General features: G+C 41.0%; 1 protein-coding gene and 1 long non-coding RNA gene across 2 annotated transcripts in view; one reads left to right on the forward strand and one right to left on the reverse strand.

Annotated features, from left to right (window-relative positions):
• Window positions 1–47: 47 nt before the first annotated feature.
• On the reverse strand, window positions 48–13,972 carry LOC118470886 (uncharacterized). Its single transcript, XR_004848068.2, has 4 exons — window positions 13,837–13,972; window positions 12,075–12,281; window positions 10,301–10,384; window positions 48–333 (listed from the first exon to the last, which is right to left on the reverse strand). It is a non-coding gene; the product is annotated as an uncharacterized LOC118470886 (long non-coding RNA).
• A 274-nt stretch (window positions 13,973–14,246) lies between these two features.
• Window positions 14,247–27,484, forward strand: part of tshz1 (teashirt zinc finger homeobox 1) — a 28,774-nt gene continuing 15,536 nt past the window's right edge. Inside the window, exon 1 of the mRNA XM_035952082.2 lies at window positions 14,247–14,388. Within this exon, the coding sequence (XP_035807975.2) occupies window positions 14,349–14,388 (40 nt within the window). The 5' untranslated portion in view covers window positions 14,247–14,348. The remainder of the gene's footprint in view (window positions 14,389–27,484) is intronic.

Consider the following 27,484-nt stretch of genomic DNA (forward strand, 5'->3'; position numbering starts at 1 on the left):
AGTCCTGTTTTTAAAAGCCTGCACAGCATTAACACATCACACTCTCACACAGTATGCTCACGCAGTGTATTTATTAACTTACATACGGTGCATTTTTATCACAAAAACAAAGAGATGTACTGTTCTCCGAGATGATTGCAAGTGGCTTATAGGTGACAACAGCTGCTGTGATCCAGATGTCTTGCCCTGAGCCAGTCGTCCTGCGTGCTGCTGCTTCTGCAGACACGTCTCTCCTCGTTAGACCATATTTTCACCGATAATGTTGCAGACGACGCCGGGTTGAGCAGAGGTCAGGCATTTGGTGATTCTTAGAGCCATATTTCTCCGCCCCGTCTGAAAACAAATGACACAAAATGACAATCTAAACTCACTGCGTTGGTAAATCCGTGTATGTTACAGATAATGTGACTCAGGACCATACAAAGGGATGCTGCGCCATTAGACTCCTCTCTTCTCCCCTCTTGGTGTTGCTTTTTTGTCTCCGTATGAACAACAGGGAAGGGAGGGTAGAAGTTTGTGTTGTGTGTGTGTGAGAGCAGTGCATGTGTCTGTGCTCAGGTGGCAGATACCCTCGGTAAATCATTTCAGATCCATTTATTCAGAAGCCTGTGTGCAGACGACACCTGCACAACGCTGCCAAAGAAGTGCCACAATGTCAGCGACTTCGTTTGCAGCTCTGACCCGCCGGGTGTGTGTGTGTGTGTGTGTGTGTGTGTGTGTGTGTGTGTGTGTGTGGTGTGCGTGTTTGTGTGTGAGCATATGTACTGTATACTGTGTCTTTATTTGTGTCTACCGGTGTTTGTCTGCACGTTTGGTAGCTCAGTCAAATGTGTCTCTCGGGAAGAGAAATAACAGCATTAGGAAGCTTTTTCTGTTATCAGAACGACTGTGTTATCACTTTCAATGACTCCTGCTTTAAATCTAGCTTCACTCCCGAGGACGAATAGTTAATTTAATTACTTTAATGAACAAACTGATGCTAAAAAGGAGAAATCTTTGGGTCTTGAATAGCAAATTAATTTTTAACACACGCCGAGATCAAAATTAATGGTATTTTTAGTCTGGATTTGTATTTTTTTGATATGACAGCTGTCCTAATCTGTGTTCAATATGAGCTCGTTTGCATTTGTCATTTGCGTGCTGACAGTCAGTTGTGACAGTTGTAAAGTGTTCTTGAAAAAGCGCCCGACGTGGACACTCAAGGCAGCCAGACGAAAGATTTGCAGAGCTGTGATGTCTGTGTGTCAAATTACTTATCTCGCAAAGCATATGCTGGCACTTCAGAATCATATACTTCAAACCCAGATCCTTCAAACGCGTCAAAACGGACTGTCTTATTCAACACATCAGTCATGTAGCCACCAGCAAAATGAGCGAGATGTCATTTGCACTCAACAAAAAAAGCTTCCGGAGACATTTAAAGACACTCTCGATGACTGTTTCAATTTGGAAAAAGGCTGTTAATGATATCGTCTCAGCTGCCTTTCGTGTTTTTTTTTTCTTTTCTGAAGATACAAGTGAACGACAAAGAGTACTTAGATGTGCACTTCAGCGAAAGCTTTGCCAATTATTAATTTGAGTCCTGAAGACAATTAGTAAATCACTGCAGCACACCATTATCCAGCTGTTACCCTGGATTTCAGGATTTGTTTTGAAGAGTGAACCAATCTCAGGGTCAATTTAGCCTGCCACTAATGACAAAACTCAAAGTGATGATTCCTGCTATCACATATGTTTTGTGCCAATAACAAAGCTATCTTTTGTTTTAAGAGTGTGAAATAAAATTCCACAAATAATACCGACCTACTAATAGTAAAATCAACAAAAATATCTCCACCAGGCACCCACTAAGCTTCCTCTTTTATCTTTTTTTTAATTTGAACTCCCCCCTCCTTACACCTCGACACACACTCCCACGAATGCAACCCACTTGTTTTGTGCCGTTTCCAAGTGTTACGCGGGGCTAAACTATTTCATTGCGTTAATTGGCCAGTGTCACTCCTGACGTTTGAATAAACAGAAGGAAAAGAGGGAAAGCTGAGACAAATGGTGGCTAATTAAACTGGTGCATGCGTGTGCGAGAGTGTTGCAGGGGAGAGAAACCAGCTGACAAAAAGAAAAAAAGTGGAGTGACGAAACACCCCGCCTGACAAAAGCAACTACGATGGAAACTTTAGATGAAGAGCGAAGAGAAAAAAAAGCTACTTTCTGCTTTCTTTGAAATCCTCAACTTCTCTAATTGGGTTTTATTCAACGCTGACTGGAAGAGAAAGGAAAGTAGCGATTGGCCAAGTTTAAGGCTCATATTTTTTCCCGCATTTTCATTTTTGCAGTATCCTGTAATGAAGAATTTGTCATTAAAATGCCTGTAAAGGGTGAACACACATGTTTTCTCTCCCCTTGACCTCTTGCTGCTGCAAGGAATCTGATAAAAACTCATCAAGAAAGGAAGACAGAGCAAAAGTAAAGAAAGCGAAGCTTTAAAATAAGCTGAGGCATGTTTGAACTCCAACCCGTGGGGGACGTTTGTTTTCAGAGGTAACGTGTCCGTCCACCACACCGTCCCACGGGGAGATATCATCCTCAGCACCGTCTCACCTTCTGTTCCAGTCTCTCTTTATGTGACTCACACACATTCATGTTCACATACGATCCCTCAAACCCACCCAACCCCCCCACCTCGCCTTTCTTGCATTTGACCACTTGTCAGGGGATGTTTATGGGCCATTGTTTGCAGTGCTGATGATCATTGTCACCGGTTGATTCCATTACACATAGGCTTCTGATGGATGGGGCCCACCCTGACGTCCACTGATATAGGTGTCCTTGACCACTGGGGCACATGCAATGAAGGAAGGGAGGGAGGCAGCGGGGTGGAGAGTTGATCTTCTATTTTTTATTTTTTTAGTCAATAGAAAGGGTTTATCCAGCGTTCAGATAATACAGTACAAAGGTGCTTGATTTGCATGTGTGGTGAGGCCAAACTGTGGTAGAAAATTGTACAAATTGTGGGAATTTGTGTGCAGCTCCAACAGCAAAATTCATACATAGACAGAAAGCACAATATAAATTAAACACGTATCTTATACTTGACCAGCAAGTCCTTCAAAATCAAGGTTAAGTTTTGCTTTACAGTTACAAATATAAGATAATATTGAACTTTCTTCAGATGTCCCACAGAAAACAAAATGACATAACATTAGGGAATGCAGTGCCTTGTAGAAAAACAGTAACACCTAAGTGTGATGCATTACTGAAAAGAGAATAAGTTATAAGCTAGCATGAGACTATAGAATAGGAAAGTAAGAAACCATACCATAATGAAATATTGCACATTACATTGTTTACGTTGTTTATGTACAAAAAGAACATATGTCATGAGAAATGATCATTTCTGTTAAAACAGCTACCTAGTTATGCTAGTACAAGGTGTTTGAGTTAAAATGAATTCTATGTTAATGAGAAACTAGTCATTTCTGGTTAATGTAGCATTCAAAGTCATGCCAACAGAAGCCAGTTTTGACTGGCAGTCAGAAACAGTAAATGAGCGGCTGTCTCTTATGTTAAAGTCTGATACTTTGTTGACTTTGTTACGCAATAATAACCTCACTTACTCCTATGCGTCCAACAGAAATAGAATTCATAATTATTTTGGGCACTGGAGGATTTTTTTCACTTTAAAACCAACGTGCTGTAAGTCAGTTAGTTATTTTTCTTGGGAGGCCAATCTACACGGCATACATCTAATGCTGATGGCAGCATGTATGGTGTTGTATCACGCAGACACAAGGAAAACAGTACACAATACTACACAGCATCCACCAGTAAAATGCATACAGCTACGAGAACTGGACATAAAAAATACATTAGTCTCTTATGTAAAATCATAACATCACATTTCCTTTTCATTTAGATTTTTAGGCTCTCTTTTTGAGTAGAGACACGTCACGTTAGAGGCATAAAACATGTATGAGCAAAAAAGTTTTCCATCAGTTTTTATTTCCATTTCTGTTTGTCTTTTTTTTATTTAGTATTCAAACTTTGCTTGCTTTTTTATGCTTGCTTTTCTAGGCATAAAAACATTTTTAATTTATTTTTTTTTGCAGTATTTTGGCTTTTTATACAAATTTCTGGCACATCCATGGGCTTAAAGTAGAAGTGCACATAGATGCGTCTAATAAAATGAAACCTCTATCTATGGATTCAATCTATCAGTACATTTAGACATGCATAATTAGCTAGACTACTATAAACACCCAGACAGAAGTTGATGTATTGTATGAAGCGTATGGATAGCTCACAAGTTTGTATAAGTTGGTTAATATCCGCAGAGACGTGGTGGACAAGTCTGCAGACATTTTGGGAAATAAATACAAAGACAGAAAATACAGAGACTTTGCTGATGAATTTATGGAAAACATTCATGCAGCATTTGTTGCAAGAAGGAAATAGTTGTATCCTTCAAACTGCTTCCATTCACTCCATGAGTAAAGAGTGTAAATGACAGCAGTAATTTGAAAGATTGACGTGTAATCAAGCTCTCTTAATTGAGTTTGGCGTTCTCTGATTATGACCTTAATTCATATGATAGGATTTTGTTAACGAGTTAACATGGAAGTCGTAGTCATTTGTGTTGATTTACTTTGGTTTTAATTACATCATCACAGAGGATGTAAACACTCTGTCTGTGGTCTGGCCTCTTGTGGTGTTCGAGTGTCACAAAATTGTTCGAAAATTCCTCCGCCATCTCGTTGAGCTAGAGCCCCCAACTCAGAGAAACAGATGAGCTTCTGATGGCTCAGAAGACGTCACAAGTCGACAACCGTAATTACTGATGGGAGAAGATCGGTTTTAACCAGGCCGAGGCTGGGATGCGTTGTCAGTGAGGGATCGGCTGTAGTGTTGGGTGACGGAGTATGAAGCAGCGTTGATAGCTAAAACATTTACCGTGGATCCCGCTATCGTCATTTTTCACAAAGCCGAGGCCTCATTGATCAGGATGATATCTGGCGGAAGTGTAGTTAAAGGCACATGTGTTTAACGAGCTTCTCTGGCATTTCCCAAAAATTGTCACATAAAGACTTTCCATTATTATTTGGAACAAAGACAAAGAGTCGTTTTCTATTTCTCAGATCTGTCTTTTGTCAGACTACTTTTCTGAAGAAATAGCTTCCTCGGATCAGACAAAAAAAGTAATGTTCTGAGACAGAAGCAAGGCCAGATTCTGGTCTTTGATGCAAAAATTAGCTCCATTTTGTGAAAGTCGCTTAATGACGGTTGAGTCAAACCATTTCTACAACTATCAGCTCTGTATTTGTCCGTGTTCCTTTAATACAACGCCAAAAAAAAAAAAAAAGCAGGAAAACCCAAGCCTCCAATAAAACTAGCATTAATGGCATTGCAATATGCAAAGCTATGCTAATTTTATGCATACTGTCAACCTACATAGTGGCCGTTCTTCATTCATTTCAAAAGATATGACTGCAATTAGATGACAATTGATTGAAATCATTTGCGTTTTATGATTCCGTTACTTTTGAGAGCTGACAGGGCGTCGTACAATTCGGTGACAGTATATTTTCGCTGCACGCAGAGATTAACTGCTGTTATTGACCCTGATGCAAACCAACTGGTAATACATTTCAAACAAACTACTCACTATGTGGACGATTTGCATGTGGTGTGTCATTTACCATATTCCCTGATTACCTAATGATTTATGCTTTAATATAACGCGCGGAGTGCTTTCAAAGCAACGCCACACCTTTACAGTGACTTAACATGTCGGAGACGGAGAAATTGAAATGATAGTTTAAGGGCTGCGGGGAAAAGAGAAGTCTTATCAGTTAAGACTTGCTTTGTATGTAGGATTTTTTTCTTTCCTCCTTCTCTCCTTGGAAGGCAGGGGTGCAGTTGATGAATTCTTAAGCAGATCTTGCTGATAATTGTATTTCATAACTGTCATGCGGAGAGGGACTGTCCGCTGAGAAGCTATTTGTGTCACTGCATCTCTCTCTCCCTCTGCCTCCCTCTCTCTCTCTCTCTCCCTCTGCAGCCTCTTCAATAAAACTCAAATCACGACAGAGATTGTTAAGTCTACCTCCAAGATTATTAAATCCAAATGGAGAATTTATGGGTGACACTTCATAACAATTAATCTGAGATGCTTGATTAATAAAGTTCGCTCACCCCCACCTCCCCTCCCTCCTCTTCCCAGGCGCCCTCCCCATCACTAAAGTTGTCCTGTTTGAGTGGGGATGGAGGGGGAGGAGGGGGGAACAGACGTATGGGTGGCAGGATGGTTGTCAGGGACGACATGAGTGTCATTCTTTTTGATTAATGGGGCATTGTGACCCCGCCCCTAACCCCCCCTTCTTTCCTAGCATGCCCACTCTCACCTCTGCAAAGCCCCCCACCCCCCAATAACAGGTAAAAATAGATGTGGGCCAAGTTATGCTCTCCATTTGGATCTGTGCTAGACAAGATCTGATAGGAGGGGAAAGACGGAAAGAGAGACAAAGAAAGAAATGGAACATATAAAGGAAGAGGTGGAATGAAATAAAGAGGGAATAGACCAGAAGCGAAAGAAAAAAAAAGGAAAGAAAGATGATGAGAGAGGTTACAAAACAACAAAATAAGGAAAACCAAAGAAAGAAGTTAAAACATCAGGAGGTAAAGAGGAACAAACATAAGATGGGGAAGGTTAGAAAAGCAGAAAAAGAGGAGACAGAAAGACAGGGTTTTTGGGAGAATGTCACCTACCTAACCTTGTCACCATGTTAAGTCAGCTGTGATTAATTAGTTGAGTGAGACTGAGCAATTAGGTCAGGAGTTTGGGTGTGTACGAGTATGAAAATGTGTGTATGCATGCGTCTGTGTGCTCATGCATTAGTGTTTTTTTTATCAAGATCCTTTCATCAGGACATAACAGAATATACGACCAATGGAAAAATGTCCTTTTTTTTGCCTCCACTATAGCCTCAAAAGAACAAATACGCCAGACAGTAAGACAAACAGAAGCAAGAAGAGTGGTCAAATGCAGGTCGGTTACAGTGAAGCTGATGTACAATTTTGAACCAATCAAAAGCATACGTTCATCCCATTTATTGTTTTTTAAGCCACACAAACTTTTTCCAAAATATGCACGTATGACCAATTTAAGATGCAGCCAAGTCCAAAAATGTCACATATTTACATGTGCTGTTTGGTTTGCAGTAAGCAGCTAAAAATCTATATTTCTGTGGTGTATCATCGCCGAACTGTGGCTCTAGATTCATTTAAAAGAATGCGAGGATAAGAAACCCTTAGACAAATCCTTGAACCAGTAAAGGCTTATAAAAGATCATATTTAACAATGATGGCTATATATTTTCCTTTTTGCAATTAAAGAGTCCCTCTGTGTAATTTAATGCTTCTTTTCAAGTGTCGGGTCCCCTGAGACTTGGCCTGTAGCTATGCCATCGCTCTTGGTGATTATCATTAATGAATGTCGGCGAGGACCATCCCTCAATGTGACTAGGGAGGAAACACAAGCCCTAATTAAAGGTTCCTATTCATAAATATATGCCTCAAACTACGCAGATCGACCATCGCTATGCACACAAGTCATGTTAATGTCAGAAAAAGCACCTTTTTAAGAGCATTTTCTCCCTTAATGTACGGCACACCAGCAGCTATGACAGATTTTAGCAGCCAAAGCCCGCAGCGAGGGATCTGTGCAATTTGAGATTCGCCGATTTAAATTTAAAGAGTACGGCTGAAGATTAGGACGCTCTAGTTTGACACACAAGAGGACTGATGACAAAAAAGACCAGACGTCTAACTGTAGTCTTACTGTCTACAATACAGTTTTTGCTTGTAATCCTCAAAAGGCTGTTTTTGTGTTCTAGCACTAAAAAAGAGGTTAAAAGGAGCTCCCTGTGTTGAGAAGTCACAAACCTCTAAGAGGTAATATTCTGAAAAATGAAAATGTTAAACAGGTTTGCAGGATGTCACTAGACATGAAAATAATCCTCATTGCTTGCATTCTCTCACAGAAAGTCATTTTAATTATGCTAAATGTGGACTGACAACTGCTCTCGTAAATGCAATTGGTTGTATTGTTGCATCAGTTTCCCAGACAAAGCCATTGGTAATTGTTATGTGAAGAAGATAATGTTAACATTGAGGATAATATTCCACATTCTGTCTGAATGTTTCTTTTTTTTTTTCCCACCGACACTGTGAAACTGTTGTCGGAAAAAGAGCTCGGAGAGACAAACATTTGGCTGCTTCTCTTTCCTCCTTAATGGCTGAAAAATGCTAATTGGAGTGCACGTGTCAAAGAAAACAAAAGGCAAGGGAGGAGGAGAGGGAAGGAGCGTGCATGTCAGAGAGGCTGGTATTTTGAAACGCGAAATATGTCACTTTATTCCGCCGAGTTGGTGAGGATTTTTTTTTAATAGCAAGGTTGTTCCAGGAAGCAGGAAATCTCTGTTTCGCAGTATTTGTCTTAAAAGTAAAATAAAAAAATAAAGTTTGTCCTGTGGTGGTATGTAATGTAGCTCATGTTTAAAACAAAGCAACGCAAATACAGTTCGTCTTGCTGCTGCTCCGTTCAACAATTATTCCATACTTCATGTAAACAAGCCTGAAGTTGCTTTCCTCCACATTCAGTTTGGAGCTGTAAAATAACACCTCGAGTCCCTCTGGAGACTCCAATCCTTTAATAAACTTGCATCTGTCACCGCTGCACGGCATTTCATCGCATTCTTCGTCCAAACTGACAAAATCAAAAAAAAAAAAGCTCAGGTGGGGATTACAAACCTTTAATTGCATTGTCAAAAGTACAGCAACATATCGTTTTTTAAGTCTACACATTAAACAAGTCGTGGAAAAGTAAATCTCTATAAAATATCAAAACCCCTCACTCTCCTTCTCTCTCCACTCTCACACTTTGGCATTTTAATTATGCAGTCTTATCTGATAGATGTGGAGATATAGCTCACGTCAAAGTTAGAGCCTGTTCTTTATTAATTTTTTATTATATATTCTTATATTCAGGCTGTCAATGAGTGTCTGGAATCTGATAGGACCCATCATTGATTGAAGATTACTCAAGATTATGAAGTATTATCATAAGCTGTGAGCTTTCATCATTCCAAATGTTCACTTCTTTGAATGACACTAAGAGAAAAAGATTATACTTCATTCCAGTCCACTGAGAATAAGTTTTTGCACCGTGGACAACGTGTGAGAGCCCTGACAAGCAAATTTGCGGTGCACTAATCGCGCTTGCATACCAGGAGAACCTAAAACCGTTTGACATCAGAGGTTTTACGGCTGCAAAGTGCTCAGGTGGTTAGTCACAGGCCAAAATACACAACACAGCATCAATTATTTATGAATATTAAGAGGTGGGCATTAAATTCATGGTGTATTTCATTATGATTTGTGCAGTAAACTTTGCCATCAGCATGATAATCCAAAATACATCTTTAAACTCAACTGAAATGCACCAATTTTAACAAAAAAGTGACTCTGTAGCACACCTGCATACATTGTTGGACTAAAATCTTGTTTTTCAGCTGCACCAAAGCTGATTTTTTTTAACTGTGTGTTGAACAAGGATGTAAAGTAATTAAATCATGCTATGGTGTGTGGCTCCAGCAGACATTTCTTATTATTTTAGTCTAAAACAGGTAGTTTTTTATAAAAATGGATCATGTAACAGGATGGTGCGATGGTCTCTGCGGTAGTGATGATGATGATGATAGCAACCAGGCGAGGTGAAGAATTAAAGTAGTAGTAAAGATGAAAAAAAGATAACTGAGATGATACTGGTTCCAGGTATTTTTTTTTTTTTAAAAAGCTGAATATATTTTGCATTGTGTTTGCCATGACTCGTGGAGGAACAACAAAATGTGAACGCACAACCCTCAAGGCATAAATTTGCTTTTATTCTCTGTTTTAACTGCATATTTGGCTTTACAAAGAATTTCCAGAATTGTTAGATGGGATACAGAAAAAAGCTCCAAATGAAAATAGATTTTTTTTTGTGTGTTAAAATGTGCAAAAAAACTTGGACAAGGACATATTATAAAAACTGCTTCTCACACAGAATAAATCTATAAAGGTAATAATCACATATGTGTTCTAATTACATGTCAGTGTGGCATATCAGTCCCAGTATTTTAATCCCTATGGGAACCGCACAGTGTTATTATAAGTAACAGTATTTACATGTTAAAATAATTATGTTTGCCATTATTTGGTCGTATGACTTTGAGACTATCAGCTTTTCTCAAACAGAGTCCCTCACCTGATTTGACAACCTGCTGGACTTCTTTACAACACGATCCACCAGATCTTATAAACAGCAGCTCTTTAGATGGTCGTGTCAGACCTGGAGAGAAAAAAGAAAAGAGACAAAAGAAAGCAGATTATAATATATGTAGATCTACATGACGACTACATGGATGTTCTCACCCGCTCAGAGCCGGCATCTCCACGCAGACGAGAAGGAAACACGATGACATGTCATCGGGCTGTCACAGTTACATGGGAAGAGGGGCTTCATGTGTACAAGTTGGGGGGGGCTGGTGGGGAAACAACTGTTTGTGCGTTGGGCTTTTGTCATTCGTACACACGGCTGGTTGTGGAACTACTGCAGCAAGCAATTTGGATCATAATCTCCGGATCATAGGTTGGAAGTCATAGTACATGTCGGATTACAGAAAGATAAGAAATTAAGTTAAAAATTCTTTAAAAATAAAAGCCCCAAAAGTTAACAGTCATGGTGTTTCAGCAGGCGGCTGCAGTTCAACTCTGAGGTCACAAATATTCATCAAATGTGTAAATGGCAGAAAAAGTGAAAGAAATTCACTATAAAGACAAAAAACAATTGAGAATTTTGAATGTAAATCTGGACTGTGACACCCAACACACACACACACACACACACACACACACACACACGCACACACACACACACAGACACACACGATATTCCAGTGCAGACATAGTTTGCTCCTGAACCACATGCCCCCCTCTGCTGGTCCACAATCAGATCTTGCATAAGTTTCTCCACTGCAGTTCCTTTGCTGCCCCTTTGCTAAAAACGTGTATAAAAGATGCTACTTTACTAACTCAATTGGTATCAATAACAAAAAAAAAAATCTACAGAATCTACATTGTGTACTTGTATATCTGGCCAAATCTGGGTTCATTCCATTTTTAAATTTTTTTTATTTTTAGTGTCCAGGGTATCTGAATTTTCTTGAATACTAACAACTTTTGTATTTAAAGTTTAGGATATATTTAAAAGTATAAACTTCTGTTATATTCTGTTATTTTTATTCAAATGAATGATTCCTGTTTAATATTACTGGAATTAGTAAAAAGAAATTAACTTTGCTTTGCAGTTGACTGCTGCATCCATGATGTAATAATTACAGACCTTCTTATTTTCTGGTTTTGTGGTACAGCAATAATAACTGCCTTTCTGAACACACAACCCCGCAGTGTACGCATCTACTCACAAAAAGCAAATTTGGAGAAGTCTACTTAATAGTGAAACGCTAATTAGTGAAAAAACTATCTTTGCAGCATAGAACTATACTGCAAAGATAATTTTTTGATTGCCAAGTAAATGTGAATTTCATTTTTATGCATATTTTAAAATGTAAGAAACTAAACCAAAAAAAATCAGCCTGAATAAGATCCAATTAACACAATTCAAATGTTTCTATCTCTGGTAGCTTCTCTGGTAGAACAGCAGATGATGAGCTGTAGCTCTTCTGTCTGTCTGCGCACTTTGGATGGAAATATTAGTGACGTAAGTCTGCTCCATCAATCAGCGCGCAGGCCGCTCTGACAGACAGGGACAGACAGATGTTGGGGCGGTACTTGCTATTTCTTTTACCACATAATAAGCGACCTCAGACATCATCTCTGCGCACATTTGCAGACAGGCAGTGGCTCAGAAAATAGACTACAGGTCCTCAAGACGCAGCAAACTTGTGCGTAATCGTTTATCAGCTGTCCACTGTGGAAAAAACGCCAGATTGGCTAAAGGGATAAATTCAGAAACTCACCACAATCGGTAAAAGCAGAAAGTTTTCTTTTTCTTAAATCCAATTTCTTCTACGATCCGGTCCAAACCCCCACACCGCTCGGACAGGAGCCGGTGGATGAATAATAAGTCCGATGTTCTGGCTGCAGATGCACGAAAAGCGCAGAGTTTGAACTGTGGCTGTTTTCATCCAAGTTGTGTTGTGATTATCACCGCACCCTCTATCAGACTAAAGAAAAAAAGAACAAATTTAAGACTTTCCCCCTCTCTCCTTCCTCTCTATCCTCTCTGCAGTAAACGGATATATGACGCTGCCTCATTTGAGATAACATTAGCCCAGTTGTGTGCTCTTTATAAACACTTTATGGTGGATAATAGTTAGGATGGAGTGTAGGCTATTAATGGAGCCTCTTGTGGCTTCAGAGCCCCTCCCCTTCAGCAGAAGCCTCACTAAAAAGGTGTAACGAATCGATCTGCAGCCTCCTTTGTCCCACTAAAGAGGTCACCAATAATATCCACTTTTTTTTTTCTACTTTGCAACCTTTGAGACAGAACTGCAAAATGTGCACTGCACGCTAAACACCGTCTAAACAAATGAAACACTGGGGCTTCATCTTATCCTACTTTACAACTGAAAGTGCAAACTGTTTTCTTCTTGGGAAAAAATGAGAATATTGTTTGCTTTGGGGTAAAAACAAGTTTCTATTTTGCCTTTGAGTCCAAGCCTTATTGTGTGCTTGAATTATTGATGTTTTAGGGATAATCTCAATAATCGGAGGCCTGTTCCGCATTGAGCCATGTTTCTTCTAATAGTGCTCTAAAAGCTTTTATTTTAGTTTGTTTGCATGTTTCCAGATTGAAATGCCATTCTTTTGAAAAAAAATATATAGCTCTTATATTGAATTCTTTGTAACTTAACATGTATTTTTAAAACTCGACAGCAGTGAAAACTAAACCAAATCCTATTTTGATCGTGCGTAACTGGTCTTTTACGCACACACACTCCCAGACTCCCAGACTGCAAGCTGTACATCAACTTTTTCTAAGGTATCTCTCATTCTATTGTTTGAATGCCGGGTTTACAAATCGTCGTGTCCACGACCAGGACGCACCTTTTCTCGTATCTACTGTACGTGCAAGGACGGGAAAAGGCGTTGAAATGAAAGCCATCCCAGCGAACAATTAGAGCAGCAGATTGACAGGTGGGCTCTGACTGTCAGGGTGACGCTTGTGGAGGGGTGGAGTAAAGGAGAGGCCGGAAAGGCAGCTGGATGTGTCTGTCTATCAGTGGGAGCTGTCTGAACGCACCGCGCATCACCAATGTGCGCACATTTCACTGCGGAGAATCCGGGGACGCTTCTTGCGCTTTTTTAAAAAAACAAATAATACTAATAAAGAAAGAAACAGGAAACAACCCGTGTCTTCGGCTCAGCGGGCGGGCCTGCTCGCTGTCTTTTGTGACGAGTTTGTGAGAGAAATTCGTCAAGTGTCCATGTTGACAATCGGACGGTGAGCGTATATGTGAGTATTTGACGATCCGAGGGGGTTTGTGTTGGAGCAGCAGAGAAGGGTGATGCGGGGTTGGATTGCTGCGGGGTTTTCTCCACGCACACACTTGACTGATTGACATACACCCAGCCCGCCTAACGTGTCACTCTTTCCTTTCCTTTTTTTTCCCCTTTCCCCTCGATTTCCTCCCAAAGACTGTAGCGGAGGTTGGAGACCGGAGCTGGCACCTGGACGGACGGACGGAGGGAGAGAAACACGCCGCAGTTTGGACTCACCTTCCAGCACCAACACGCAAGAAGAGGAGCTCCGTTGATCTTCACTTTTCTGCTCTTATCAGAGGTATGAAATAGTCCGGTGAAGGGGATTTTTTTTTTTTGGATGGAAACGCGGCGAAGGAGCTCCGGCAGCTCTCCATATCCCGTAAAACTGAGATCCGCACCAAGCTTTCCGGCAGTTTTCACCACAGCCTGCGATGAGTTTCTGTGATCGCTAGAAGTTAACGGACGAGCCTCTTTATTTTTGCTCTAAATTCTCTTTTCTCCCCCTCATCGGACGCTCCGATCCTTAAAAAAACATGATCCAAGAAGACGCGTAAAAGAGAGCGAATCTCCACTTGCATCGAGAAAGAAAGACTTCTTCACCCTGCGAGGGGATCTTTAATTCTACATTCCCACTGAAGGACTGAGGAAACGCTACTGGTTTTGATTTCCTCCCCGGTTTCCTCTCCAGCTCTGTCCGCCTGTTCTGATCTCTGCATGAAAAGTCAAGCGGAAAGTCTTGCAGCAGCATGCCGAGGAGAAAGCAGCAAGCACCGCGGCGGTCAGCAGGTAAGCCCCCGGCTCTGCAAGCAAACACCAAAAAACTGCAACACTTCATTTCCTCCACTTCTTCCATTTGGATACACATTCAGAGAGAAGTTTGCTGACAGGCCTGGTGCAGGACAGAATGACTCCTCTGTCATTGTGTTCAGTGTGGAGCAAAGCAGATGTGAGCATAATTCAGATTGTGTGCACAGTTTCCCCTCAAGAAAGTTTATTCCCGCTACCATACAGCATGTTTAAAAGCGGCATTGTTTCATTTATGCAGCCATTCTTCAACTTTTCCTCTCAGGAATGATTCTACACTTGAGTTTCAAGCCCTTTTCTAAGCTGATCCTCCACTAGGTTTGCCAGCCAGTCAGCATCCAAGTTCTCCAAACAAAGCTTCATCTTATCTCATTTTTACAGGCTAACTTGCTTGATGTGTTAGTGTCAGTAGGAGTAAAGAAAAGAAAAAGTAGCCGTATTTTCTGCTTGTGTTCCGCTCTGGGATTGCCATCCTTGATTTGATGCTTGATTGATCGCCTGTCATGCGACTGCCTTTGATCTATTCATTCCTGATAAACATCAGTAAATCATTCGCCATGGAGACACGCATGCGCCCCCACGGCAGCTGGACTCCCTCAAAGGATAACTTTTTTTTTTTGCCTCCGCCGAGGAGCAAAAAGAAAAGACAAATTGAAAGAAAAGTTCTCAAGCGGGATAAATACTTTGCGATTAATACCCGAGGGGGGAGGGAACAAGGGAGGAGGAAGGAGGAGGAAGGAGGGAGGGAGGGAGGAGGAAGCAAAGAGGGGTGCTGGGGCGTAGAGAGATCACAGAGGGGCATCACGTACAGAAATAGCCCCAAAGCAGGGTAGGTTAAGCAGGAGAGACAACCCTCTGATGGTTTATTTCATGACCTGTGATGGAAATCTGACATCTGAAGCTGGTGTCAAATAAACAACATCTAGCGTTAAACGTGGACACAATGAGGAGATAAAGTGTGGAACATCAGAACAGGGTACTACAGATTTGCTAGTAATTGATGCCATGTGGTATAAATATCCAGTTTAGCACAGTAAACCAAGTTTCTTGGAGAGAAAGCCTATTAAACGTGTCCCTAAATATTAAATTTAACCATGTCAAAGGATTTAAGTGTATTTCAGGTCATAAGGTGCCAAAATGTAAGAACCAATTCACATCTTTTGTTTATTTCCGGAGAAAGAACATCAGAAAAAGTGCATAATTACACCCATCAATCCAAGTTTTATGCTGCAAATTCCATTTCAGCACCCTCGTTTCGCCTTTTTCTGACAGTCCGGCCTGCGTGTTGTGGTTAAGTTGACCAGACACGAACTGTTCTCCGAGAGAATCGCATGTTTGCCCGAATCCATTTGATGTCCCTGGGAGATGTGCGTGATTGACGCGCATTTCCAAATGACGGGAAAAGAGAGGAGTCTTTGAAGTTCATGCAGTAATGACCAAAGCCGAATAAAACAGCTGTAGAATGTTAAGCAGGCGGTGGAAATGTGAGGTTAAGCAGACTTAATCAAGGTTGTGACGGAAAGACTTTGAACTCGGTGGGGCTGTAATTTCTAATTGACGCGAGGCTTTAGTGATGGATAGAGAGAAATGTGTTTGAAGAACAAGCCTGAAAATGAATCGTGTCGGTTTATACCTTCTGCCACAAAAACCCCAGAAGAGAGTGCAAAAAATCGTGTGTGTTTTTTTATTGCCTGTTTTCCAGCCTCTTTTCTGGTCATTTGGCTGAGCTGTGAAGTGGCCCCATTCCTGCTCAGCTTTTGAATATGGATTTAATTGTCTCTTTTTCTGACAGACACATACATCACAGGCAGTAATGGTCAATCCCAACTTGGCAGGCTTTGTCTCTGCATTATTTCCACTGGTTGACATACGGTCAATCTGAAGAGAACTTTACCACTTCTACTGATTTGTGTATATGTGTGTGTGTGTGTGTGTGTCTGCTTCCTCAGTGTACACACCTATAAACGCAGGCTATTTTTACAATGCATTACCAGATATTTCCACAACCCAGATTTGTCACTTTGGAGTTGCACTAAAACAAAATGTTGCATATGCTCCTCAGAGAGAGAGAGGGCTTTCAATAGCTCTTTGTATGCCATTTCAAATGGGCTCTGTTTCATCAGTCACAGTGATGATTTTAGACCCTGTAATGGCGCTGTACCCTATCTAGTTTATGACCAGTGACAATACATCAGTGTTCTTTCATTTGGAACCGCATTACTGCATCTGTTAGTTTTGGCAGTTGAGTTCAGTGCAGTGCAATTTGAGCAGCAGAGACTTTTGCTGCAGTCATTTGTCGTCATTTTCAGTCTTTTTTTTTTTTTTTGCCCTCCCTCACTGAAGTGCGGTTGTGTTGACGTATTTTTCGAGTAATTAATGAAAGGTAAACAAGGCAGTAATATCAAGTAACAATACCTATGATGTGAATAAAACCATAGGAGGGGATTAAATACATTTTTTAAAACACGTTTTTAGGAGACGTGTGCTATTTTGTGTTAGGAATCGCAGATTTTACACTAAAACCAAGCATTTTACCCACCCAAAGTGTAAATGTAATGTCACTGTGCCAGTATTGCCTTGACTATGTGCAATCAAATGATTAGCCGATTAACCAGTTGCATGATTTATATCGCAAACCAACAATTTTGATCATCGATTCAGTTCTTTGTCATGCAAAAAATACCTCACATTGACTTGATTTAGCCTCTCAGGTGTGAGCATGTGCTGCTTTTTATCATTTAATACAATACAATACATAGAACTTCCTTGGGTTTTCACCTGTTTGTTGGACGAAACAAGCAATCTAATGAGGCCTTTGGGAACATTTAAAATGCACTTTTTCAGTATTGTGTGACACTTTCTTACTAACTGATTACTCAGAATTGTTGCTTATGACATTGGTTAGTTGCAGCATTAATTCAACTGCTGTGATAAATAATTCAGCAGCACAGAATGAACTTTCAAAGCAGGACAGTGAGACTTTGACAGTAACTGCAGTAATGAAGGGGTTACAATATGTGATATTTGATTCTCTGTTCAAAGAAAACGGTGCATAATATATGACTTTTTGCACTAGCAGCAGTATCATGTTTAAATATGACAGCACACTGTACACATTACAGCCAGATAAGCAGTAATTAGTTTAATTAGTAGAAGGAAGATGCTGTATATAAGACATACAAAGAGGCCATAACTCTACATTTGCCTTGATACCCAGGTCACAGTTCTGATTGCTGTTAGAAAATTAATGGTATTGCAGCACGTCTACTCCTGCTTTTAGTTTGCCAGCCGCAATATCTTAAATCAAACACTGTCACTCTAAGTAATGAATCTGTCAACTAATCATTCAACATGTCAGGGTGATTACAGTGTGACACTGTGTTAAATTTATTCAACGGGAGGTAGAAAGGTCTGGCTTCAAAAAAAATACCATTTTTATTATCCATCCTGTGCAACTATCACCTAGTAGTGACTGAGACAGAGGAAGAGTAAACTGTGACCAATCCACAGTGGGCTGGAGCAGGATGGAGGTTCATGAGTGTCACATTTATACTCATGCACTAATCACTGGTTTGAGTAGAGATCTGCTCAGTTTCTATGCATTCATGGATACAAACGTTGATTTGATTCTGATATCAGCTCCTGTCCTGACACTGTTACACTGTTAAATACATGCAAATGTGCTCCCTCATACCTAAAGACAGTAATTAGTGTTTGTGCTTTCTTAATAGAAATGTTAGTTAACTGCTGCTTCATCCACTCACACACTGATGCATCTAATTAGAAGTTTACTTCTCGAAACAAAATTCTCGGGTTGCAGTCGGAGCCTGTGGATGCTGCTCCTTAATATGTATCATTCAGTGTTTCCTGTGAGCCAACTTCAGTGCAGCGTTTTAATGATCTGTTTGTAGCTTAGCTCAACACATGCTTAATTAAAGCACTCTGCAACATTTGTCCAGATTGAAGCCACAGCGAGCGGCGCGCAGATTAAACAGGTTGCACAGACATTGCCCCTGCCTCGTGAGCTTCTTCACTGACACCAGCGGCTGCCTTTTTCCTCTCCTGAACAGATCGTCCTTTACTGCCACCATCGCTACCTCATCTTAATTACAACTCAGGGGGTGGGGCTTCCCTTCTTCTCGACGGCATCGTTAGCCGTGGTCCCTAATTATCCAGGTAGCTGACGGATCAGTGACGGGTCCGCCGATTACTGCTGACAAATTCAGCAAGGTGTCAAGTCTGCAAGCTGCCTTGATAAAAATCAACTCACTTGGCTGCTGTTTAAACTCAACAGCAGGGGTTGCTTGTAGCGTCGTGACGTTTTAAAGCCGACACTCTGCTGGACAAGTGCAGTCGTGGTTTGTATGAAGTTGGTCGCTTTGCAGCATTCAGAGGAAGCAGTTTTTAACACTTTAATGTGAATGTGGCTTTCTGTGAATCTGGAAGATTTTCTTAATACTTTGCCTCTTCCCTGTGATCTTTCGGCTAACAGCTTTTTGGTTTGTTTGACAGAACAGGAACAAAGTTCTAAGCCGAGCAGCATTAATGCATTTTGTTGTTGTTCCTTGGCATTGTATTCCTCTGCAGGAATTTAGCTCACGGCACCTGTCAACTAAGACGCGAGCACCGAAAGATGACTATTAGAACCTTGTGTTAGCTTTATCAGGATGCTTGTGATAAAGGATTTAATGACATTTGTCAGGAGTTGAAGCAGTGCTGTGAGGAGAAAAAATGTTATTATTTGAAGTGAAGAGTCTGCAGATGAGAACGGAGCGTGTTTGTGTGTGTTTGTGTGTGTGTGTGTGTGCGTGTTCCACTCTGCATCACCAGGCAAAATGAGGTGGGTGTGTGTGTGTGTGTACGAATGCAAAATATTCTGATCCTGTGATAATGCAGTGTATGTAAAGTGTCATTAACAGGTGACATTGACTGAAGGAGTCAGTGGATATATTTGCTATCCCACACTCCGCTACACCCGCAGTTTCATTTGCATGTGGTGTCAGAGCCAGTAGGCCTTCAGGAAATCAAAGACACACGCTAATATGCACGCTCACACAACTACACTCCCTGTCCTCATCTTCGTGGAGGTTAAGTGACAAATGAAGATCGATGACTGCTCTTATGGAAAAGAGAGGGTCGAATTGAAAATATGTGGGAATTAGACTCGCCAGCCGAGTGAAGATGTAAAGGCATTCAGCAGCGCTGCAGGCACGAGGTAAAACTATCCCTGAGCTTAATGAGGTTCAGAGGAAGCAGGAAAACCTGGATTTTCACTCAAGCACAACACAAGGAGCCTTGACAAAGAAATAAAAGAAAACAAGGTCATTTTTTTTTTTTTTTTTACTGGAATCAAACTCACTAGCATTCTCTCTCTCTTAAATACATCCTGCATTTATTTATTGCCTTTTTTTCTTTCTTTTTTTTAGTGTGCCTGTTTTTGATTCACAAAGCTATCTTGGCTACAAATCAAAACAGCTGCAAAACAAAAGCCACAATGTACAGCGGGGATGTAAAATAATAACAGGAATAATAACAAGAATGAAATCATCCACATGACTGTCCCCGAGGGGGTTTTTGGGCAGTCGTTGCTAATTGCAGTGAAGCGTACGCACAAAGGAAAAGTTTTACTGCTAATTGAGGGAAAAGAAACCAATTGATTTAAAAGAGACGAGAGTGAAGCAACAGGCAGGAATTACACAGTATATTTATTTATTGGGTTATATAGATACACTATCTGAAAACTTTTATTGCACCCAAACCATATGTGATTGTGGGCGCTCATGCCTGACAACCAGGATTTATGGATAAGGCCAATTTTATTTTCTCTTTTAATCATTTTGTCTCTAAAATGTCAGTGAAAAATCCCTGTCATCGTCTCACAGACACCAAGGTGACATCTTCAGATGTTCAACCATCACTCCAAATCCTAAAAGTACTCAAGAAAAGCAACAAATCCTCACATTTGAGCAGGAAAAAATGGCAAGTCATGATTTAAGACGAGACGATGGGAGGTCCAGGTACACTCAGAGGTCGTGTGCACTCAGGGGAGCACCTGTCTGCCTCGACTGTACTACGTTTTGTGTTATTTCTTTCCCTGTGTGTTTTCCTTTGGCACATAACACGTTACATCAGTGTATCTGTATGTATTGTTTGTCCTTGCATGATTGATACTGTATGCCAGAGTGGCGCCGTCATTGGAGAGTCAGTGTTGTCTGCTGGAATCACATTTGTCCTACGCTAAGAGACACTTAACTCGGGCTTATCTCAGAAATTACTCAACTGTAGATTTTTTTTTTTCAAGCTTTTTACTTGATGTTGTCGAAACTGCCACTGAGGCGGTGCCTGCTGCAGTAATTATGGTGATGATGATAGAGATAAGGCTGGAGATACATGATGGTAGTGAATGTGAAGTTGTGAAGTCGGTTGGACTGTAGTTGCGGTTAGGCAGACTTGATTGCACCCATTATCTTTCTGTTATAGGGAGGTAAAAAAGGATCCAACTTGTTAGTGCTTCTTGAAAGCAGGCAGTCGTTTTGGGTGCTTCTGAGCCCAGGATGCAGCAACGGTGCCCCTGCAGAGTAGTATTGGTGTCAGGACTTATTTTGCTTGGAAAATGGAACTTTTTTCCATAACTGTTGGTCAAACATGCAAGAAAATCTGTGTTAAACATATCCTGTATATCTTTACAACCAATCCATATCCTAGTCAAAAATTGTAGGTTGAAGCTTGGAAGTTGTTTCCTGTCATGAAGGGGATTATGAAAACTAACACACAGATAGCATAAGGGAGGAGAATGCTGTGTGAAATGCGCAGCCAGTGGCCGACTCATTGCTGCAATCTACATCTGTTGAGTCAGACTAGTTGGAATGATGTTGAAAAACTGCCTCTCATCCACAAACTGTACATTAAAAACAGCTTTGAGGTGTGTGAGTTACCAGCGGTCGCCCTGCGCTGTTTGGCCTTGAAGTTGTGCTGCTTCTGTTAACCAGCCTTGAACATCTGGGTTGAAGCAGGGTGGGTGAGAGAGGGGTGTGGGTGAGGGGGAAACGGCGACAGAAGGAGAGGAAGAGGGGCTTTGAAGAAAAGGTATTAAAAGTGACAGATGAACAAGTCTTGGGTAGACGTTCTCCTGCAGCAGCTGTGACTGCTGCCACCACGCTGACAGGTGTCAATTAAGAATTACTGCAGAGGCCCCGTAGTCATTTTTTCCTGCCCAGCTGTCGGTCTGTGTGCCTTTTGGAGAAATAGCACTTTACCCTTGTCACTGCGTTAGCGCTTAGCTACAGTCGCCCCAGAAAATGAGTGCATGGCGGGCACTCTAATCAATAACCAGTGTATTAGCAATTATTTTGCCCATTGATTTACGCTGGGGCAGCGACTCCCAACATGTTGTTATTAGCTGCTGATTATATGTGGTGGTGGTTTACTGCAAGACACCAGCACATGCACTGGCTCTGCTGTTGCCAGGTAGATATATTTTAACCTTAGAGCCAAGTACAGGAATAAAAGGGCACGCAAATTGTCAAAGTTTAGTGCTTGAGATTGTCTCAACAGTTCGATGTATCCAGACTTACCTTGTGTATTTATGAAACTTTTATAATGTGTTTTAAATGATCACAAAGTCAGGTTGTAAAAAGCACTGTCACTTTGCTGTGTGACTTTGGGAAAGCAATTTACAATTTTTGTCCATGTTGTATTCTAAAACGGTTAGATTCCTAGTTTAAAATGATCTAAAATGCTTTATTCTTGCATATAGTATACTAATATTTGACACATTGTAGGTTATCCACCCAACAATTATCAAAAATACCAAATATTTTCTGGTTCAGCTACAATGAGGAAATGTTCTCCTCTTTTTGATATATGATTGTAAAATAAATATGTTGTACTGTTTGTAGCTTTTGAAGGTGTTGGGTGGATTTTGGATCTTTCAGAAACAACACTAAAGTATATGTTATTTTTTTGGATATTTAACTCAGATAATGATCTTTCCATTAACTTTAGCAGGCAATAGAAAATAGCCTTGTGTTTTTAAAGGGGCATCCCTAACATGCTAACACTGGCTGTATAAACTGTCCGGTAAAGAGAAATAAGAGCCATTTGTATGGGATATACTGTGTACAGTGGAGCTGATTATTATTATGCCTCAGAAAAAAATGGTGAGAAAAACATCCTTGCCAGTTCAGAACTAGAAAATACAAACTTTTCTCACAGATATCAATTCTTCATAAAGAAACCCAAAAAAAACTCTGAAGGCTAACAAACAAAATTGATGTGATTTGTTGATGTTTTTGTGGTTGTCTGGGTAAAGATTTGAACATAGTGATGAGAACAGAAACGTTTATTAAATACATGCACATGAGCCAGTGGTGAAGGCTCTTTTCTCCCTTCGCAGCTCTAAAGTGAGCTGTAATGTAGAGCAAGTTGTCCTGAAACTGGCGAGAACCACCACTGTACATCATGAGAAGGCGGTTACTTGTTTTTATTACAGAGCAATTGATAAAAGCTGGCCTCAGCATATCCAAACAGTGCGAGTGGACGAGAGTCAGGGGGCGGAAATTTCTATCCCCCAAGGAGTGTTTATTTAACTGATAACGTGGGTTGAGAAGCAATGAATATCATTTTTTTGGACACTAGTTTCGTGCAGATAAGCCATCTGGGAATGGATACAGTTAACAGATGACACTGTGTCCTTGAGAGCCGGGCGCTGGGGAAGGTCACGCTGCAGCCTGGTGTAGTGCCACCACCATCTCTCTTTCCTCCCCTTTACCTCTTCATCTTTATCTCAGCCTTCTGTCTCTTTCTCACTGCTCGTTTTTTTGGGGGGGAGATTACCGGCCCCTCTCTCTCTCTCTGTAAGCCTTTTCTCATCTTCCTATCTGTCATCAATCTCTATCTTACAGACTCAATTCTCCTCTACCCTGCTCATATTTTCTTTCATCTTCCTCCCTGTCTCTCGCCCTCATCTATCGCTCTCTCTCTCACCGGATGCTCAAGAGTCAGTGAACTGGTTACAAGAACATGAACTCGACATCTGAAAAGGAGGAGAGCGTAATACTCTCCTCTTTCAGGCCCACTGGCCTTGTTCTCATATTTCTAGAATCCCCTTTTTAAATTTTTTTCAGTAGTCTGATTTCAGTAACATCCTGCAGACACAGTGAAGAGTTGTAAAACTCCAAAAGGTCACAGGCCAGCAAAGTCTTCTATCGTGTTCTTTGAAGCCTAAACACATGACTGTCACTTATTTTCCTAGAGCTATTCCCATCCCGTTTAAGCAGGCAGTTTATTTATAAGGAAAAGAATCAAAGCACATTTTGTTAGTTTGGTTTTGTCCTCCGCTTTCATTTAAAAGAAGCCCATTGACCATCATTTCCTCAGGGTTGCACAAAGTAATCACATAGCAGTCATCAGCTCCAGTGTGCCGCTTGACGGGCAGTTGAAAGGGGGATCTAATGTTTCAGGAATCCCAGTCAATTCAACAACACCACATGTTACCCCTCCGAAAATTCCTCCCAAATCTGTGCAGAGCCGCTGTGCTGTCTCAGACTGTGACAGTCACTGGGGGGTATAAGCTCGGCTCTGTCCCTCTAAGTCGTCTGTCTCCGAGGGAGCAGCGGGAGGCCTCTGGTACAGCCTCCTCTGTCGTCACTCAGCCCTCTCACACAGCGCACCGACTGTCTGACCAACTCCGCTGGCTGCTTGTCCACCTGAGCATCTGTTTCTGATCACCTGTCCCTGTTTATATGGTGACCCAAATGCTGGCCTGTTTACTCGCCTCGCTCGGGTCCATCTGCCTCTCGTCTCTCTCGTCACAAAGGTTCACGATGACAGGAGTGCCAGCTCCGTCAAACTAACTGCCCAGAAAACATGCGTGACGCTGAATGAGTGTTTATGCGTCCGTACGATGGTCTGCATCAACGTTGAACTTTAACGTAAATACAACTTAATGAATGATATGAGGCCTCTGGTAGCCGGTAAATGAATTGAGGCTGCTGAAGTACAGTAAAGTTCAGTCCTAAGGGGCACTTTATTCTGTTGCTTTATTACATTTTAGGGGAAAGTATTATAGTTTTTACAAGTTACTTTACTTAAGCAGACATTCCTGCAGTCACCTTTAAAATAATTTTAGCATTGCCCCTCATAAAACCACATTACTTTTTAGTTTTTATGCATATTAAATAAATGCGATGCAACCTGATAATTAGTGAGGATTTTGATACCACAGAACAGAACATTTTGTGCTAAGCTAACCAGCAGCTTCCTGTTTAGTGTACAGGCATAAAAGGGGGTTTGAAATTCTCATTTACTTCTCGGCTGTAGATTAAATAGGAGCGTCTTTGTCGATTAAACAATTTATTGGCTAGTTCAAATTAATGTGTGCCAGCTAACTACAGAATTAACCCATTGTTTACACTTCCTAATGATTCATATAATAATCCTAGAATATCTTACAACATATGATTGTCTCTGTTTTATTTTTCACAATTAAAGTATAATTTGATAGTTGCTTTTTGCTTTTGTTCCTTACAATCTGGATCCAGAAGTGTTTAATATCCATTAGTTCCATTCAGTAGCGTTTGTGTCCACCTTCTACTTTGGGTGCTTCTTGCTGCTTCACCTTCTTGAAGGTCTGTGCAATATATCTGTCATCTTGACAAATAATTACAGCATATTTGGAATCCGTCTGGCCTTACATTTAGACTCCACGAATGGCCACATTCCCAGTTTCACCATGTCCGTGTGTGTGAGTCATTTCTAGGTGAGTGTGACGTACTTTTTTTTGACTCAACTAATCTGTTTTTCCTCTCCATCTTCTAAGTCTGTCACTTCATTTCTTTTCCTGCCGTGCCTCATAGTTGGAGCCTTCGAAGTCCTCTGGTTTAACAATAACTGCTGTCAGATTTTAGAAACTAGACAAAGAGCCTTAAGAAGGCAATGCCACACAGACTGGACTGGAAGTGGTGACTCAGTAACAATTTTTACATGTGACTGGACGCAACCAGCTGAAATATACTTCATTTGACAAGAATGCAATATCACTGATCGGTGATGGCGTATAGTGGCGCAAATCTCAGAAATCTGCATTCAAGATGCTACAATCTGATTTGATCGATAACTAAAGATGATTTTTACTATTAATGTTGTTTTCTTCATAATTCAAAAGGTCTATAAAATGTCAGAAAATAGCAGAAAAGTGCCACTTACAAATATTAAATCTTAAAATTACCCATTTTGTTGGATTCACTCAGTTAAAGAAGCACAGACATGATAAGAATTTAGGCTTAACGAATCATAAAACATTTTTTAATTTTATACTAGTTCTTAAAAAGCATTGAAAACAGGGTAAACTTTAATATCCATCATCAAAATGGTCAGAAGATTTCACCTCTGCTGTTATTCATCAACTGACACAGCAGCATGGCAACAGGATTTCATCACTTTTCTGTACATAAAGGGAAAGAAATACTTGCACCTCTGATTTCTTTAGGTTTCTCTAGTATTGAAAAATACAACAGGTTGTTTCTGACAACTCAGTCACAGCCATAAAGAACCAGCTGTGGTGTAGAAAAGTCTGTGCTCAACTTCATTTTTAAAAAAACACATCAACTTAAGAGCTGTAACATCATCGTCTGAGATTTGTCTCTCACTCAACATGTGCCGTGACAAACTACTAAAGGTTAACTGCAAAATGACCGCGACGCCAACGCTGTAAAAGTGATGTTAATTAAACGTTGCACTGTGATTATTTGTCAGTGGAGGGAATAGAGCTGTGTTTTTTAGCGGAGTGTGCCGTGCATGTCAGGGATGTTTAATTAAACTTCGTCAAACTAAACAAGATCAAGGAGCAGGATGGCTCGCACTGATTAACATCACGTTTATCAAGTTCAGTCAATTACCCTGTTACCTTGTTAGACTCCCTCCTCCTCCCTCGGTGTACAGCCAGACAGAGGTGAGATGCTTAAAATTGGGGGAAAATTCTTCATTTGTACGGATTCTTTCAAGAGAGAATCATGCATCTATGAAATCTATCGTCTTTAAAGAGTTCCGTTACCAGATATTTCACAGCAGCTGAATAAAAAACCTGCAGCGATATCACGAATCTACACTAAGGCCCATTGTTAAAGCACACTAAATACATGATATGACATTCTGCTGGCAAGTTTAGATACATTTAAAGTATCTAAATGCCTGTAAACTTGCAGTAATTATCTATTTCGTCAGGTTCTCGTCTCGAGAGGAAACAAAACACATGACTGTATGAGAACAGGCTGGTCAAAAAGATATTTTCAGACTCGCTTAGAACTATTTTAAAACTGCACTCGGATGTTTTTAGCCCCTGCAATGCCAGACAGTAGACCTACTGTGGAAGCGTCGCTGATGGCACAATCCTGAGCGGGTGAAAATGTGCACCCCTCCTCTGGATATTTGGAATCTATTATGTATGGAGGAGCTGAGTGTCTGCAAGACCAGGGCCAGAGCGCTAGACGGGACCGAGCGAGGCACTATTGTGTATGTGAGACACAGAGGGGAGGTAGGGGGAGCAGAAAAGAAGCAATAGAAGGAAGGGACATAAAGGGGTGAAAAAAGAGGTAGAAAAAGAGACTGACAGCAGACAAAAAAGAAACCAGGGAGGGAGCAAAAGGGGTGGGTCGGGATGAGGGAGTGGAAAAAGAGGAGGCGAAAGCAACAGAGGAGTGAAAGAGGAGTGACTGGAGGGGTTGAGGGATGGAGGGAGAGGTGAATAAAGCGAGAGAGGGAAGAGAAAGTGTCGAGGCAATGAAGAAGAAAAAAGCAGAGAAAGAAAGCAGTTGGTTGGTGGAAGAGAGAGAAAAGGGGAGGATGTCACCCATGGCTGCCACTCATCATTCACAGCTTAATGACGCTGGGGGTTTTTTCTCCTTCTTCTTCTCCCCTCTTTCTCCCACTTCTTTTCCGTGGGAGACGAACGGGGGAGGGAGGGAGGGAGTTCGGCTCGCACCCAATCAAACGGGGTCATGGAGAGTTCACAACCTCCAGGTGGGACTGTCCTCCACCGAGGGAAGATGATGTTAGTGAGTGTGTGTGCGGCGGCTTGCCG

The sequence above is a fragment of the Amphiprion ocellaris genome, chromosome 15 (genome assembly GCF_022539595.1).
Source record: "Amphiprion ocellaris isolate individual 3 ecotype Okinawa chromosome 15, ASM2253959v1, whole genome shotgun sequence".
Taxonomy (NCBI): Eukaryota; Metazoa; Chordata; class Actinopteri; family Pomacentridae; genus Amphiprion; species Amphiprion ocellaris.